Source organism: Cylas formicarius, unplaced genomic scaffold (assembly GCF_029955315.1).
Source record: "Cylas formicarius isolate icCylForm1 unplaced genomic scaffold, icCylForm1.1 PGA_scaffold_5__7_contigs__length_24384050, whole genome shotgun sequence".
NCBI classification, from domain to species: domain Eukaryota; kingdom Metazoa; phylum Arthropoda; class Insecta; order Coleoptera; family Brentidae; genus Cylas; species Cylas formicarius.
In genome coordinates, this window is record NW_026844341.1 from 20,485,793 (window position 1) to 20,503,399 (window position 17,607).

Consider the following 17,607-nt stretch of genomic DNA (forward strand, 5'->3'; position numbering starts at 1 on the left):
AAATGTGACAGAACTACCTTATGGAAGTGACTTCAACAAGTGGGTTTTAGATTTAAAGAAATTGCCAAAAGGCAAATTTTAATGGAATCTTTTAGAATTCGGAAATGGCGACTGGAATATCTAGAAAAAATTATGATTTACAGAGAACAACAAAGGCCATTTTTACTTGGATGAAACCTGGATCGACACTTATGATACACCGGAAAAGGGTTGGGTTGACTGAACTGATAAGTGTAAAACAAACGCACCACCAAAAAGAGGTAAAAGAATAACTATTTTGCATGTTGGCTCTAAAGATGGTTGGATTCCAAATGGACTTTCTCTGTCTGCGAAAAATATTAAAGACTCTTCTCTGGATTGGATTGGAAAACCCTAAATAATTAAATTCTAAGCAAAGTACGGACCTGTTCGGCCATATTTCATTATTGCAGGTTGCCAGGGTCTTTCCTTAATTCGTATCAGTTAGTCATTTTCTTATGTCGATGAACAGACTATAACTGGAAATAACCGCTCCTAAGAGGAAAGGTCCAGCTCTAGATCACATTTGGATTTACTCCAACGAGTGCTTACCTGTTGCTGTATCAACGCCCCAAAATTCCCGAGGAAGAGGTAAACGGAATAAAAACGATTCGCGATTCCATGGCCCGTTCATTTAATTTTACCCCGACGCCATTGCCCATAATACAATTTAAATAGTCGTCAATCTACAGTTTTGTGGTGGTTTTTATTCTTCTGCGACGGGACGGATGGTTTTTCGAAGTTTGTCCTCGGTTCGGTCCTCCAATTGACCACGGAACTTCGGTGAACCCTACGTTGTCGCGATGATGGCGGCAACTTTCTCGTTGACGAATCCCCGTTCCTTAAAGCCTTAAGCAAGTATTTGCGTTCGATCGGGTGTCCACGGGCGACTTCGAATCCTACAAGGAGGAGTATTCCGACTTTGCGGTAAAGCAACAAGACTGTCTCAACTCAAACCGGAAATGACCTTACGAAAAGTAACCGCTACTTACTATTGATCGCGTCGTCTACATGGATCTTCAAACGTTCGACCATCCACCTGCAGATAAAGTAACCCGTCCTATTTAGACCATGCGTGCAGTGAACTCCGATGAGAGCGTCTGCAAACAGAAATCAATGTCAACAAAATATCAGTTATGTGCAGAGCGCCGCGTTTTGACGCGCCAGCGGCGTCCCGTAACTCTTCTAGAGAGTAATTTTATTTATTATTTTTTTGCACGACTTACTTCTGTCGCTTCTATAGTTTGGTGTGGGTGGTTTTTCACCGACGTGAAAGACTTAATGTTACGTGACCCGTAATCGAAATTGAACATGTGCGGCGAAGTCAGACATCGCTTACCCACCCATACGGTAGACAAATCATCGACTGTCAATAAGCTCTATACGAGAAGCACCGCGACGGGAGTCCACTTCAAGCGTCATTCACCGATACATTTATTATGCGGCGGCGGCAGCTGATGGAATATATCGGCGGGTTCGATATAGCGTTCTGGTCAAAGTCGAAAGCCGCCAAACATCTTAACATGGCGTAAAAACTAGAGATTCCCGGTTATCCCCAGAGGTCGAATCCGAATCTAAAGCGTAGTGAATGAACTTGTGACAAAGTGACGAATATTCCAAAAAAGGTCTGGATTAAATTATATTTCGAGGAAACCATTTTACGCGTTCGATATTTTAACCACCAAGATATTATCTTAGCATCACGTATCGTTCTTAAGAGTTCAATCTAAATTCCAATATGTTCGCGTATATTACGGACGTATTTGACTGTGATCCTTCCAGTAAGTACGTATTTATGTAGCTGATTCTCGAGCTTTGACCCTGCGACGCCGTTTTCACTGGATATATTATATATATATATATATATATATATATATATATATATATATATATATATATATATATATATATATATATATATATATATATATATATATATATATATATATATATATATATATATATATATATAATATATATGGATTATAACGCAGAATTTGAAGACGAAGTGGAGATGGTGGTCGAACTTAATGACAACTTAGAAGACGAACTACTTCAGCAAATAAAAAACTGATAAATTTGTCTTCGGATGCTAAACAAATTTTTTTTGAATGTTTATAATTTTATAAGAAATTCGGAAGAGGAAGTATGAGCAGCAATAAAAACAAGTGACATGAGCAAAGTTCTGAAATCAAACTGAAATTGTTGCAAATGGGATGGTCAAGAGGAAAGTGAGAGAAGATGCTGGCACTTCGAGAGTTTTTAAAGAGCAACAGATTTTTTAAGTGACTGATACTTTATTATTATTATATTTAATATTTTGTATATTAATAATGATACTCTGTAGAAATGTTACTTTGTATTAATTTTTTTATGTTTCACGAATTGCTCAGCGAAAAAGATTGAAAACATACTTATACCCCGCTTGTTAGTGTACGTAGATACATTCCTAAGACGGTCCTGGCATGGTGGCGGTTAAGGGTCTGCACTACAGGGTATTCGATAAGGGGCTGCAGTTTTGGAGTAACAGTAGGCAAAACGGGGTCAGTTGTAAAAGCACTATATTTGTGGTCTAAATATAACAAACCAGTCATCTTCTCTGAGTCCAGTGACTTCATACTTGGAACATCCTCCCAAATATTCAAAACCAATCAGATTCGATTCGAGATGCTCGTTTAATTCACCCCTCGCCCCTCCGCCAAACAGCGAAAAGTGACGTTTTTCGGTCGGATTATCGATTAACGTCGTTTTTCGTGTCGTCAACCTTTATCCGTCATTGTTTATCGACTCTGTTTGCACATGTGCAATTTTCGACTGATAATTTCGTCGGGGTTGCGAATTGGGTCGGCACCGCATAGCCAGTGGCGTGACGCGCATTATAACAATTTCACTTCGAATGGAAGGGTGAGGAAGAGTACTAGGATCTTCATTGGGTGCGATGATCTTTATAATAGGGCTTCGAGCTGATAGGCAAGGACCCTCGTCAGAATGGTATTTTTCCTCCGATATTGCGAGTCCCTGCTTGTTTCTTAAAATTTCTGCGAGACTGGAATAACGATCTACTGGCACGATTAGAACCGAAACGGTTGGAATTATAATTATTGCGCGTCCGTGGACCTGGTTTACGACAACTCCCGGCTACAGAGATAACCAGGGAAAAAATGGAAATATGCGGACTGCGGGCAGCAGACAATTATTATTGGTGAGGAGACGTGGCACAGATCGCCGCCCACACGGAACATTCCTCCGACGTTATGAAGCACGTGGACATGAGAGAGAGAGAGAGACAGAGAGCGAGAGCTCATCGTTGCGTTAATAGATTTTCAATCTCCGGAATTATTATTTAACGTCTCTGCTTAATCAATTTCGGGCTCGTTTGATCGGCCAGTGACGGCGCATCAAACGCAATACCTCGGCAGATAACCCGAGAGTAAGTTCGAAGATAGCCACTACTACTGAGCACGTGAAGAACTAATGCCAGTTACTTGCAGTTCTTCTTCCCATGTTAAAATTCTTAGTGGATCTAGTCGATCGGATTCAGCGCAAAGCGAGGAATTTAACCGGAAAATTAACAAAATGGAAACGCACTAAGGGACGAAGAAAAAGGCGAGACCTTATGCGCGAGCCAATGAGCTAAAACAATCATCAATAGATGCGTGGACGCGCCGTGGCAAAAGTAGGCCGAGGAATCCTTTAAGAACCACAAAGCCAGAGGAGGAGCAAACTGTAACTGCAAATACGTTTTTCTACTCCCGTCTGTAAAATATCTAATTACTCACCTATCTAGCGTGCGGGAAGCATCACGTTACCACGTCGGTTTCGTTTGCTACGAATCCGAGCCACTTCGGACATTTCCGGGATTTTACCGCACGGGTTTGGGAGCAATCGGATGTTTCCGGAGATTTTGAATTGAGACGGTCATGTCAGTGAATGTATTCGTGTTGTTTTGCGAAAATGTACCCAAAAACTAACGATCGTAGAAAAAGTATAGTATGCAACACGTTCGGTAATAAACAATCGCTCCGCTGCGTTCCGCTCGTGCCAAATAAACTCGTGAGCAAATGCCGTTTAACGCACTTGTTGCATATATACTATTTCATCTTTAGACTTAACGTTTCAACGATGAATACTGTAGTGTAATCTTGTAGGCACTAATAGAAGGAGAAGATATCTTTATCTTTTAATTTAGATTTGGATAGGATATATGTGCCTGTAAGCTACACCGTTCGTTCTCCCAGCTGGGTTCACCATCGCGGAATCGAAATGTGGCGGGGTAGTAAATTGGAATTGCCTTTCGTCCCGCCGGACCATGGAGGTTCGACGAGAATAGGGTCAGCGCCCTCAAATTGACACCGTTCGTCGTCGTCGCACACATACACACTGACACGCACACGGACACATACGTCGACGACAACGACGTAACAATGTAATCGGTATCTGTCAGCGCTCGTTGACAGCGACCATTTGTACGTTTCGTACTAGACACCGTCGCTCCCTTATGGTCCCTAATGGTCCCGTTTTGTAGATCTATGCTAATACGGTTATTTGTTCTGATTAATGCACCGTCAACGATCAGTAAGTCGATCTGGCGTTTTGTAGGGACAATAATTGCCCAGGCCTCACCTACTCGATAACATAATATATTGTTGAACGATTATCGACCGGCCGCGGCCATGTTTCTATTATTATTATTATTATCACGACCTGTTTCGATATACGGTGAGCGCTTAAAAAATATCTCTCTCTTACTGATATTACGGACTCGATGGCCGGGATCAAGTATATAGTTTGAAATTTTAACAAGATTGCTTTCGAAAAATCTTCGCTGGGCGAGACAAGTTCGTAACACCTAGCGCGAAAAAGCTTTTTATTTTAAAAGTAAAGAGCTTTCTTGTGGTAAAGGGACTCATCGTTTTTCTATCGTGGTCCTCCTGCATATTTTATTGTGCATACACCCTGTATAAAGCGTTTTTACTTATCGCCGAAGTACAAAGTCACAATAAACTTTGATTAATATAAAAAATTGAACAAGTAATAACGATTCCCAATTATATTATTCTAAGTATCTCGCGCACCCTGTATGATAGATGAAACTTGAAACTCTCTCTCTCTCTCTCTCTCTCTCTCTCTCTCTCTCTCTCTCTCTCTCTCTCTCTCTCTCTCTCCACACAATATTCGAGACTGTTTAAACACCAAACGCTATTCGCCAACCAAGCTTGAAGTCGATAACTTCAAATTTCGGACACTTATCGTGTTTCATAGGAGTGTCTAAAAAACAGCCGAAAATCTTAAAAAAACATGGTCATTTTTTATTGGCTTATGTGGCTCATGGACTGCTTAAAAGGAGCCAAATAATAATGCGGTGTGGCAAACCGTTCGAAAGTTATAGCCAATTGCCCTGTCTAGAGAGAAGCGGAGAACAGAGAACAGAGAAACGGACAAACAGGCAGAAAAATGAAAACGTTTTTTTTTTTCGATGTTGATTCCATCTGTACCACGGGCGACGCTGTTATAAGAAGTTGTAAGAAGTTTCGTTGCCAAGCGCGTATAATTTCGAAAAATCGATGAAATCGTAACAAGGGTTTATACTAATGAAATACTTTTCCCTTTCTGTATGAACGCTACTTGTTAAGCAGTAAGCAGTACCAACGAGCCGACTAAAAGAAAAGATCACCGGCTTCAGACTGTCGTTAGTGTCGATATTTAACATTTCGCGAAAAACCCAATCTACATACTAACCAACCAGCGACATGACGTATCAATGTGAATCGACATCGTAGTAGATGCTCTGAATTCGTTTCAGCGGACTTTTGACCGTCGTATACGACGTAGTCAATTACTTTCGAACGATACGAGGCGACTGTCCCCCTTTTAACCCGCAGCGGAAAACCCGAAAGACAAATAAATAATATCCCGACGGTATACTTTACGGAGATCTTATCGCGCATGGTCTTGTAATGGTCATTACACGCCGCTGGATAACGAGGGATTTATATATCCGACGCGTTTTCGACAAAGACATTCGAATATTTATCCGACGCCCCATGTACGCGTCACAGTCCATCCATCCGTTGGGAAAGGATCTAAAGCAATCGGTAACTGAATGTACAATGGCTATGACGTAATTCCTCCACATTTAATACAAAATCCATTGAGTTACAGCATACGGGAAGTTAGGGACCCATGCTTATATGAAAATTTTTAGCTCTTAAATATGGCCTTAAATAATAATTTTAAATAAATTTAAGCAAGATAGAATAGCTTGTAGGTAGAAAAGGAATTTGTAAGAACAAAAAACAACAACAAAGGGATCACACCCAATTATCTGGGACCATAACCTTGAACGGATTAACAGACAAAAGTATAATAGTATAATGGAGGTTAACGAGAAAGAACAAGAACAAATTAAAGGGAACAAAAATGGAGTACTGAAAGAAGAAGAACAGGCAATGACCAAGACATTCAAATCGCATGCCCAAATACAGCTGGTCAAAAAGATACGGCCACGAAGAGACAGAGGAAGGCCCCGCACTTCCTGGAGAGATAATATCATTCCCTACATGCAGTACATTTTCCATACTGAAACAGCAAATGTCTGCGATCATATGAAAAATGTCGATGGAGCTCAGGTATCTCATATTACTTTTGACGAATCCAGAATAAGTACTTTACTTTATATAGAAACAATATGAGACGAAAATTCCAAATGTCGTTAATGAATAGATTAAAAAGCAGGTGGCCGAAGTTAGAACCTTGAGGTATACCTGATGGGACTATGATTTGAGAAGATGCAAAGATAGCTTCCAATTAATCCTTATTTGTAAATATTTGACGGGCAAAATTAGGGTTTTATCGTTAAATGTCGAACGGTATAATGTGGACCGAACTATACCTCAAATTCGGTTCGACGGGCGCACCTCACCCAAGATGGATGAGCCGAACGAATTTCGACCGGGCAGATAATTATTCATCATATACGCGTTAGCTAGACGTATCGAATTAAAAAATATACAAGGCCCTATAGTTTATTTACCTTTTTAACTAGGCGTCGCCCACATACGTCGCCGCTGCACGGCAAGGCGTGACATTTCGAAAAAGCGGACGATTTTACGAAAAGTTCGATCCGGCTCCTTCGGGTAATATTTTACGACCTCGGAAGAGATAAGTTTTAGCAAATATGACGTCGCGGGTCGTAAATTCGGGTTGTTTACTTCGTATATAAATTGGGTACGCGCGAGTGAGATGAAATTAAAAAAAAAAACAGTGCAAGATCGGTCGCTTACCTTCGTCGTCTGCGTGTTTTTCCAAATGCCTGTCCACCGCACTAAAGAATCTGGAACGGGAAAAAAATCAATGAATAATATTATTTCGCAATGAAAAGATCACCTACATCCAAAACGCCCTGCATTTTTGATACGCCGAAGGGAAGAAAATATAATATCTATTGTACGAAAAAAATGGGAATTTTAAATAACGGTATTTTACAAGACCCAAAATTATCCCCCCAGGAGTCAATTTCTGGACGCGTTACGTACAATATACAGGGTGCTTCAAAAAAATGTATACACACTTTGAACTTCCATAGAAAATTTATTTACCGTTCTACAAAGTTAAATTTCAGGAAAATAGAAAGCTGAAAGTCCAATGTAAATGAAACATAAATAATTCAAATTGGTGACCTGCAGCATCAATATAATTCTGAGTACGAGTCACCACTGATTCTGTACATCGTATCAAAACGTCCAATGAGATTTCTCTACACACTGCTTGAATCTCATTCCAAAGAATGTCTAGGTTACGTGGTTTACGTTTGTACACCTGATCTTTTACTGTGCCCCACAAGAAGAAATCCAGTGGTGTAAGGTCTGGAGAGCGTGCTGGAAACTCGATTGGCCCCCTGCGTCCTATCCACCGGCCCGACAAATTTTGATCCAGGTAAGCTCGTACGTCCCTGTGATAGTGCGGCGGAGCACAATATTGTTGAAAATAAAAATCATCATTACCCTATAATGCTCGAATGGCAGGAAATATGCAATCAGCAAGCATTGTTAGGTAATTAATACCAGTTACAGTGCCTTCAAATCGAAAAGGTCCAATGAGTCCCCTTGAAGACAAACCGCACCACACATTTACACCAGGCAAATTTACAGCTTTTTCAATTGTAATGCGAGGATTTTCTTCACCCCAGTAAACACAATTGTGCCTATTGACAGTTCCATTAACTTTGAATTGGGCTTCATCCGACCAAATGATGCTACCCATAAATCCCGGTTCACGTATCACCATCTCCTGAATCCATTCACAAAATTGCAACCCTCGATCTGGATCGTCGTCATTTAGCTGTTGCACCAGCCTTGGAATGTAAAAACGATACTTGCCTCTCTTCAGAATGCGTAGCACGCTGCTAGCACTTACATCACTTTCACGTGCCCCTTGCCTTGAAGATTTGTTAGGAGAGCGTTGAAACAGTTCCAAGACTGCCGTTGATGACTCATCACTTGTAGCTGTTCGAGGCCGACCTGAATGACCTTTATGCACATCACACACTGTTCCATGAACTTCGAATTTGTCTCGTATGCGTGTAATTGTTAATCTTGAAGGTGGTTCTGTATCATACTCCCTTCTCCACTGTCTTTGAACTTCATTTACATTCTCAAACTTCCAGTACCACTTAATAACCTGCTTACGTTCTTCAAAACTCAAACGTACGTTCCCCATGTTGATATTACAAATTCCAACTGATAATATAACATAGAGGGACGATTATGCTGGCACCTGGCGAAGAAATATAACATTAGCCTTGTAGAGCGGGAAAACTACAATAGTTTAAAGTGTGTATACATTTTTTTGAAGCACCCTGTATTTTCGAAATGGGCTTGCCCCATCGACAAATTAAATTTTTATGAGAAATCTTTATTTTCCACTTTCAACATTTTTTTATCAACACGAAATATCAATCAATATCAATTTTCTGACTATCATATTTTATTAAAAGGAACACCCTGTATATTATACATTTGTTTAAGAGAATATCTTATTCCGATTACAACACACTTTATATTTTAGTCACTCATTTTTAACAAATCGGCAAAAATAGGAAATTTTTATATAATTTTAATGAGTGCCCTGACTGACAAATAAAAATATGTTTATGTTTGACATATTAGTAAATAATGTTATTGATTGAATTATTGTCCAAATCATTATTGTTAAAATGGTTTTTCGGGGATTTTGTATCCGTGGAAGGAGTAATATCCCTCAAATAATAAAATATCCTGAATAATAAAAGCGCAACCGCTGCTCGTCGTCAGTATATTAGTTGGACTTTATCCAGAGCGCCGAGCTCCTTCAAAACACATATTTCCAAGGCTAGCAAAGAAATTTGCAGAAAACGGTAAAGTAGTGAATATTAAAAAGGTATGCCGGAATCATAATATTTTAAATGAAGAAAAGAATTCAAGCATATTAGGATTCTATGAAGCACATCCAGTTTTCTCTATTGCTGGAGTATATGAAGAAACATGTATTTCTCGAGGATCAATCCACTCAGTTTGGACAGAATATAACAATGTCAAAGGAGGATGCAGTTTTGTTTAGATTTTTTAAATAGACATAATGAGAATAACAATTTTTTGAAAAACATTTTACATTACATTACAAAAAAGGGTTGTAATAGACAAAATATGCGATATTTAAATAATTCGAGACAGATACACGAAATAAAAACCCAGCGGTACCAATCAATTAATGTATGGTGTGGGCATAGTTTGAGTCGGATATTTATAGATCAAAACTTAACTGGAGATCATTATTTGCAACTCTTAGAGCACGAAATAGAACAATATATAGAAGATTTACCCATAAATATATCAGCGCTGATTATATGGCAGCGAGACGGTGCCCCTCCTCATAAGTTAAAAATTTTCTTAACATAGGTTGGGATTGTTGTGTCGCCAATTAACATATTAACAATGTTACCAATATCTTCTCGTCGACATACTTTGGTCATAAGAGGCCGTTCATCTGGGGCTTACAGTTATCCATTTTATTTAATACTGTTATTATATCTGCTATTATATCCTACGAATATTTTTCTTCACGAGCGCGATAGTTTAAATATTTACATATATCGCTATTTTTCGTGGACTAACTAACCACAACCATGTGGAAACCAATTATTAGAAAAAAATATTTTTTATCTCGCAGTACTTCCGTACAAAATATCACCAAATATTAAAAAATCTCGAAATATATAACATCAGAACCAGAATCTGTATACTGGGTCGATGATAAATTGGCAGCAAGTGTCTACAACATACCATGCAGCTGTGGTACCTATATGTGGTAATATCAACCAGGCTGGAGACCAGAGACTTCAGCAGTAGTAGTCTCCAAACAACATCATAAACCGGGCCATCAGGTTTGATTTAGTAGACCTAAAGTAACGAAACGTCTGATACAGGAAACATCCCGAAGTAGTGTACTTTCTTAAGTTCCATGATCAACGGAAGGAACAAAATAACCGAGTTACAGACGCGAACACGCGGCAACGTCGTCGGACTTTTTTAGACGTAAAAATTTACATTCGGACAAATCGATGCAAATGATATTGCGTATCGTCGCGTTCACGCCTACTACGAAAAAAAAAAACAAAACAAACCGCATCGCTTTCCGGCAACATTTCAAAAATGGTGGGTGTACGTATATTTATGTGTAGACACGCGCGGACCGTCCCATATGGGAATGGGTGTAACGTTTGATCGATGCGAGGCATTTCAACAACCGTTTTTAGTAGAAAACAAAAGGGATCGCGTTGCATCGTTTCGATATAAGAAAAAACATGTTCCAGACAAGCATTTTTCAATTAAGGTTTGGTTCCAGATTTTCAGATTTTAATATATCTGAAATGATGTTGAGAGTTTCAGGAATAGGAACTTTGGTAAAGAGGGATTCTACATCGAAACTAACTAGAATATCTCATGTATCTAATATAATGCTTATTAATTGTTTAATAAAGTGAAAGGAATTAAGAACGAAACTGTCAGTTTTCCCTGTAAAGGGTTATAATAAGGAACCTAGATATTTTGCTAGAGAATATGTTAGAGAACCAATGGTGCTGATAATAGGTCGAACGGGTAATCCTGGTTTGTGGATCTTTGGGAGTCCGTAAAGGCGAGGAATTTTCGAATCATGAGGGGTGACAGATTTTTTCACGGAGTCTGATAGAGAGGAAGCCTTAAAAAGATATTTAAGGATGCGTTCCATAGACGACGTAGTTCATTAAGTTCATGACCGCATTTCATTTATCTGCTTTCAGGATCGCGATATCGGGATTAGATTTTTGAGATTTTAGGGCAATGCGTTCAGGCTTCGCAATATTAGAAGAAGCCAACAAAATGATTGGCGAAACGTTAGCAAGTTCGACCCAGCAGAAATGGACGCAGGAGGAATCCAGAAATTTTGTACAAAGTAAGATCTATGCACTTAATCCTTCCTTCTTGGAGATGTGGCAACAACCGTCGAGCCACTTGTGTGTACCACCCTTCTTTTGTATATTCATGTCGAACTGTCTAAACTGGATTCGGATAGTTTTTTGTTTTCAGCCAATGGTACTAACATTAGTAGACCTTTCGTAGGCGGAACCACGGTAAACCTTCAGATTGACTATTGCCCAGACCGCTTAAGAACGTTACTTTATGTTCCCCTGACTTGATGGACGGAGAAGATCAAGACGTATGCATATTTCTTCAGGTTCTCTCTTTCGTTTTCTAATATTGTGCTAAACTTGCCATGGGTAACAAAGTCGTCTTTGAACGTTTATAATTCTTGTCTACGAAGTATGTTTTACATTCAGGTCGTCTATGTCTTGCGGTGAAATAAATATTGCTAGTTTTAGGTTTTTACTGACATCTTTCAACTTAAGATTAATATGTAGCCTATTCTTCACTACCGTCCGAAGGATTTATAGTTGCCGAGCATTATCTAAATTGATGACACTCCAAAGCTGGTTTTGAAGAATTCCTTAGCCTGTATCCACCATGGACGGTATTCTTTTTCCATCCAATTTTTGATGGCTGATTTTGTAATGCGCTTAGCCACCACAGACGGATATCTCGTTGATAATACCGTTGCTATTTTGCCATTGAATGAGAAACGTTTCAGTTAAATGAAATGCGCTTATTTACTTTCCGCACACTCAAAACCGGCTTCTTCATTATTATTATTGTTGATACCCCTGCCCTTTCATCAATTAACCAAACCCCTTTGTTGTAGTGAAGACGTCTGCATCGGCCCGTCATCGACGGTCTATAATATAAATTTTTTGGAAACAAAAAAGCCCATCAGTGGGTAAATACGTCGATCTAACGCCCATAAATCTCGTTTCTGCCCCGTAGTCGTCGACGGTCGAAACACGAGCGTTTTCATAGACGTCACGCGGTTTTTCAAATTGCACCGGATTCGACAGTTTATTGGCTATCACGGGGTGTCAATCGGCATAAAAGCCGGGGTCGAAATATCGACAAAATTTATCCCACTCCTGAACTCGTCGACCGGGTATCGACCGTCGGTACGGAGCGACATCTACGATGTTAATTTCGGGCTGATTAATGCCCCGAACGTTTAGCGGGAACGCTTCTCCTAATTTCACAAATCACCATTTAAATTACCTCAAATTACGAAGCGTCATCGTTTTCTTTTTGCCGCGTTTACGTCTCTCGCAACCGCGTGAAATATGAACGATTTATATCATCGCTTTGGCTCTTGGTATTCGGGTATTTATTAGTTTTTTTTTTCTTGCTCTCCTTTTGTTTGGAACTCTAGCCGCACCCGCTTGATTTGCACATTTGCTGATTAAAAATGAACCACATTGGAGGGGTGTCTAACCGTTTAATAATTTTACTGGAACACTGACATCATTCTTCTTCCATACTCAGACACTCAATAAGAATCACTTCAGTTATTCATTGTCTGCCTTGATGGTGCTGGAGTTGTCATGGTTAGTTAGCATGTAAACAACAGTAACAGAATTACAACCAATTTCACTCTTAACGATCCCGAAATCGGAGATCAGATCAAAACAAGTTAGTAGCGGCTTTAAGAAGTGCGTTTAGCAAAACCAGACCCAAAATTCCGAATCAAGAGAGTTCATCTTATATTGGGAAGACCTCTAAACGCACGACCGAAAGAACAGGTTTCGAGAAAGACAAGGCAATGGTCTCATAGACTATTAGAGGCTTGCCGCAATCTAAGTTCCCATCACTGCTTGCCGTTCGGAAGGCGGTTTTCTACTAGTCTATGGGCTTGTGTCCAACGCTGCAGTAGTTTTAATTGTTGCCTCGTCCGCCGCTTTCTGCGGTTGTATCCCGACAACACCGCGTCACCTGCTAGGAGAACCAGGATTAAAACTTTTAGAATACCTATTATACAAGGCGAATCGGAAGTCTCACGTTTTTCATATTACCGACGAGAAGGATACTTCAAAATTAGATATTTAATAAGAGTTATTAGCCAATGTAGAACTGACAAACTAGCAACAGTTTGTAACGCCAGTAAGCCATGTTCTCGGCCAAACAAGTATATACCTGGCGTTGCCCTTTTTTATCTCCTCCACAATATCGACCCAAGACCAAGGAACGTTCCAACTGGAAAAGCATTGATTGGAATGTTTAGGGAGAGCGGACTTAATCGTTTGTGGTTAATCGACTTTGCGAATCACGATTAAATTTAATCGTGACGCAGGAAATAATACGAACGGTAAAAATGTTTGCGGAAATCGTCGCGACGCTGATTTAAGATCGAGGAAGATGGCGGTCGCGAAAGTCATGGGCGCACGTTCGAGGACGCTAAAAAATAAAATTGTTATTTTCAAGAAACGCGTTTCCTAATCCTCATACAAATGGCGGGCCGTGCACGCGTACAACAAAAATAACCCGAGCCGCTGATTTATTGGAAACGTCCGCGATGTCTTTTTATTTTCACCGTTATTAATGGTGTTTCGTGCGCGCCCTGTATAAACACCGACCGCCCCACCGACATATTTATTTACTCCCGCGTGCGTGTTTTGTTTCGAAAAACTATTTTTAATTGATTTATTTTAATCGCGGCTTATGACCATTTTTACTTATACAAGTTGCACCGGGTTGTGAACCTGTGAACTAAATGAAGGAAGATATGAAGAAAAGTCACTATTTATAAAAGGTGCTGCTTGCATTAAAAATAAGATTTGCAATGTCTTTTTATACAGGGTACCCTAAAAAAATACTAAAATATTAATGTCATGAAATGGGACTTGGGAATATAGAATTTCTGCGGAAATTTAAAAACAATATTTTTGTTTAACGTTTTGTATTGGAGCTGCAAAGCGGAACGCTTTACATAAAATTTGATATTTTTGTTTTTTGTTTATAAAAAAAAAGACTTTTCGTCGTCTGTTATTTATAGTCTAGAAACTCGATGAGAAGGTGGGACCAAAAAATTTCGCCATTTTATTTGTTAATACTTTTATCCCTGTATCTTTAAAACCAGACATTGTTTGGAGCGCCACTATAGCAAGGGAAAGGAAAAGTTTATTAGATTTTTTTTTACAAATTTGACGTCACCCACCAACGTCGTGAACCTGTGGACTAAATAAAGAAAGTCACTATTTATAAAACGTGTTGCTGACTTTAAAAATATGATTTGCAATGTCTTTATTGTACAGGCTACCAAAAAGATACTAAAATATTAATGGTATGAAATGGGACTTGGGAAAGCAGAATTTCTGCAGATTTTTTTTTAATTATTTATTATTTCATTTTTTAATACTTCTTCCCCCTGTATCTTTAAAAGTAGACATAATTTGGAGCACCTCTATAACAAAGGTCAAGGAAAGGTTTGTTAGATTTTTTTACAAATTTGACGCCACCCGCCGACGTTAATAACTAACTGTTATTGTTTGCCGAAGAAACGTGAGTCGGATCAATTCCCATCCCCTCCATATTGTAAATCACAATTTATCGCCGAAAGAACGCTTAATGTAATGGATTTTTTCTACTCCCGTCTGTAAAATACCTAATCACACACCGATCTAGCGCCATTTTACCACGTCACTTCGGACATTTCCGGGATTTTACCGCACGGGTTTGGGAGCAATCGGATGTTTTCGGAGATTTTACCGCACGGTTTGAATTTTGACGTTTGTCAATTCTGACGGTCATGTCAGCGAATGTATTTGTGATGTTTTGAAAAAATTTACATAAAAACTAATACACAGCAAAATGTTATGCAATATATCAGACAATTTAAATACTAGCTATAAGCTACAATTAAAAACTAGTGGACAAGTCGGTGAGTAAAGTGACATTCATAAGTTTTCCACAGAAATTTTACATACCCTTCGCATGAACTTTGGTGACTTTTACAGTTTTTATATTCATGTCTTGCCAAGTCCAATTGTATCATTTTCAAATATCCACATCTTTTCAGTAATCCTCTTAAAAGCTCTATCCTTGGATGATTTTTCTTTCAATTACAGTCTTTTTCTTAAAAAAAAAACCTACTTAATGATCAATTCTAAAAGTTAAACAAACAACATAACGTTTCAAAGTTGTGTTTATTCCGTTGTTTATCGTATCCAATAATGCATCTCTCTCTCTGTCTAACGTACACAGTTAAAGAGCGACAACAACAATGGCAACTGGCAAAAATGTTGTTCGAATGGTAACGAAATCTAGTAATTCAATTCGTTAAATTGTGATTTGTTCGTGGCGGTCGTAGAAAAAGTATAGTATGCAACACGTTTGGTATACTCTTTATCTCACTCTGCATAATATACTATTAAGCTTTCGTTTGTTAATTTTTATGATTGACTTTTATTTGGATATACAAAACGGCATCAAATGCTTGACGCTTGACAGGTTGTAAGCGCGGAAGTTTTTGTTTGCAATGGCGATATTTAAAACGTATTCGCGTAAACGTTTCGGATTTCCTAGCGCGTGTCACCTTCCGGGTACGTCTAAGGTAACCGTGACCTTCGGCGGTTAGCCCGGATCATTTCCCGTCTTTTTTCAATGTCGCGACATCCGAGACGACAACGTCGATCGACGATCGGGACGCCCGGCGTCACATCTAGACTATTTTCCAACGGGACAAACAAAGGTCGTAGTCGACCAAGAAAGGGGTGGGAGGACGCTCTGGATTAGGAACTAGGAAAATATTAAACCTCATAGAAATTTTCAAAATTTGTTTTTCATATGGTACTTATTAGTTATTTTCTTGATGTTAGTTTTTTAGAGAATGGTCTTTTGCTACAATGAGTTTCTCATCAAGGCACTAAAAAAGCGTATAGGATTGAATTGATGTGGCTATTGTGTCATTTCACATTTTCACGTTCATAACGAACTTTTACCATGCTATAATCGCAAACTTTATGAAAAGAATTTAGCACCTTTTGCCATTTAAATTAGAACAAGAAATGGTCAAATTTTTATAGTTCTTAATGATTAATGACGGCTGTTTCGGCAACACCCTGTTTTTATCATATACAAAACATGACAATATTCGGCCACATATACTTCAAAAAAATGTATACACACTTTGAACTTCCATAGAAAATTTATTTACCGTTCTACAAAGTTAAATTTCAGGAAAATAGAAAGCTGAAAGTCCAATGTAAATGAAACATAAATAACAAATGTTAATACTGTTCAAATTGGTGACCTGCAGCATCAATACAATTCTGAGTACGAGTCACCACTGATTCTGTACATCGTATCAAAACGTCCAATGAGATTTCTCTACACACTGCTTGAATCTCATTTCAAAGAATGTCTAGGTTACGTGGTTTACGTTTGTACACCTCATATTTTACTGTGCCCCACAAGAAGAAATCCAGTGGTGTAAGGTCTGGAGAGCGTGCTGGAAACTCGATTGGCCCCCTGCGTCCTATCCACCGGCCCGACAAATTTTGATCCAGGTAAGCTCGTACGTCCCTGTGAGAGTGCGGCGGAGCACAATATTGTTGAAAATAAAAATCATCATTACCCTATAATGCACGAATGGCAGGAAATATGCAATCAGCAAGCATCGTTAGGTAATTAATACCAGTTACAGTGCCTTCAAATGGAAAAGGTCCGATGAGTCCCCTTGAAGACAAACCGCACCACACATTTAGACCAGGCAAATTTACAGCTTTTTCAATTGTAATGTGAGGATTTTCTTCACCCCAGTAAACACAATTGTGCCTATTGACAGTTCGATTAAGTTTGAATTGGGCTTCATCCGACCAAATGATGCTACCCATAAATCCCGGTTCACGTATCACCATCTCCTGAATCCATTCACAAAATTGCAACCTTCGATCTGGATCGTCGTCATTTACCTGTTGCACCAGCCTTGGAATGTAAACACGATACTTGCCTCTCTTCAGAATGCGTAGCACGCTGCTAGCACTTACATCACTTTCACGTGCCCCTTGCCTTGAAGATTTGTTAGGAGAGCGTTGAAACAGTTCCAAGACTGCCGTTGATGACTCATCACTTGTAGCTGTTCGAGGCCGACCTGAATGACCTCTATGCACATCACACACTGTTCCATGAGCTTCGAATTTGT

General features: G+C 39.2%; 1 protein-coding gene across 1 annotated transcript in view; it reads right to left on the minus strand.

The window, feature by feature from the left end:
• Positions 1-636: 636 nt before the first annotated feature.
• LOC132702340 (RNA/RNP complex-1-interacting phosphatase) overlaps positions 637-17,607 on the minus strand; it is a 58,832-nt gene continuing 41,861 nt past the window's right edge. The window contains exons 6-8 of the mRNA XM_060670920.1: positions 7,302-7,351; positions 1,011-1,118; positions 637-917 (exon numbers count right to left, since the gene is read on the minus strand). Coding sequence (XP_060526903.1) covers positions 700-917; positions 1,011-1,118; positions 7,302-7,351 — 376 coding nt within the window. The 3' untranslated portion in view covers positions 637-699. The remainder of the gene's footprint in view (positions 918-1,010; positions 1,119-7,301; positions 7,352-17,607) is intronic.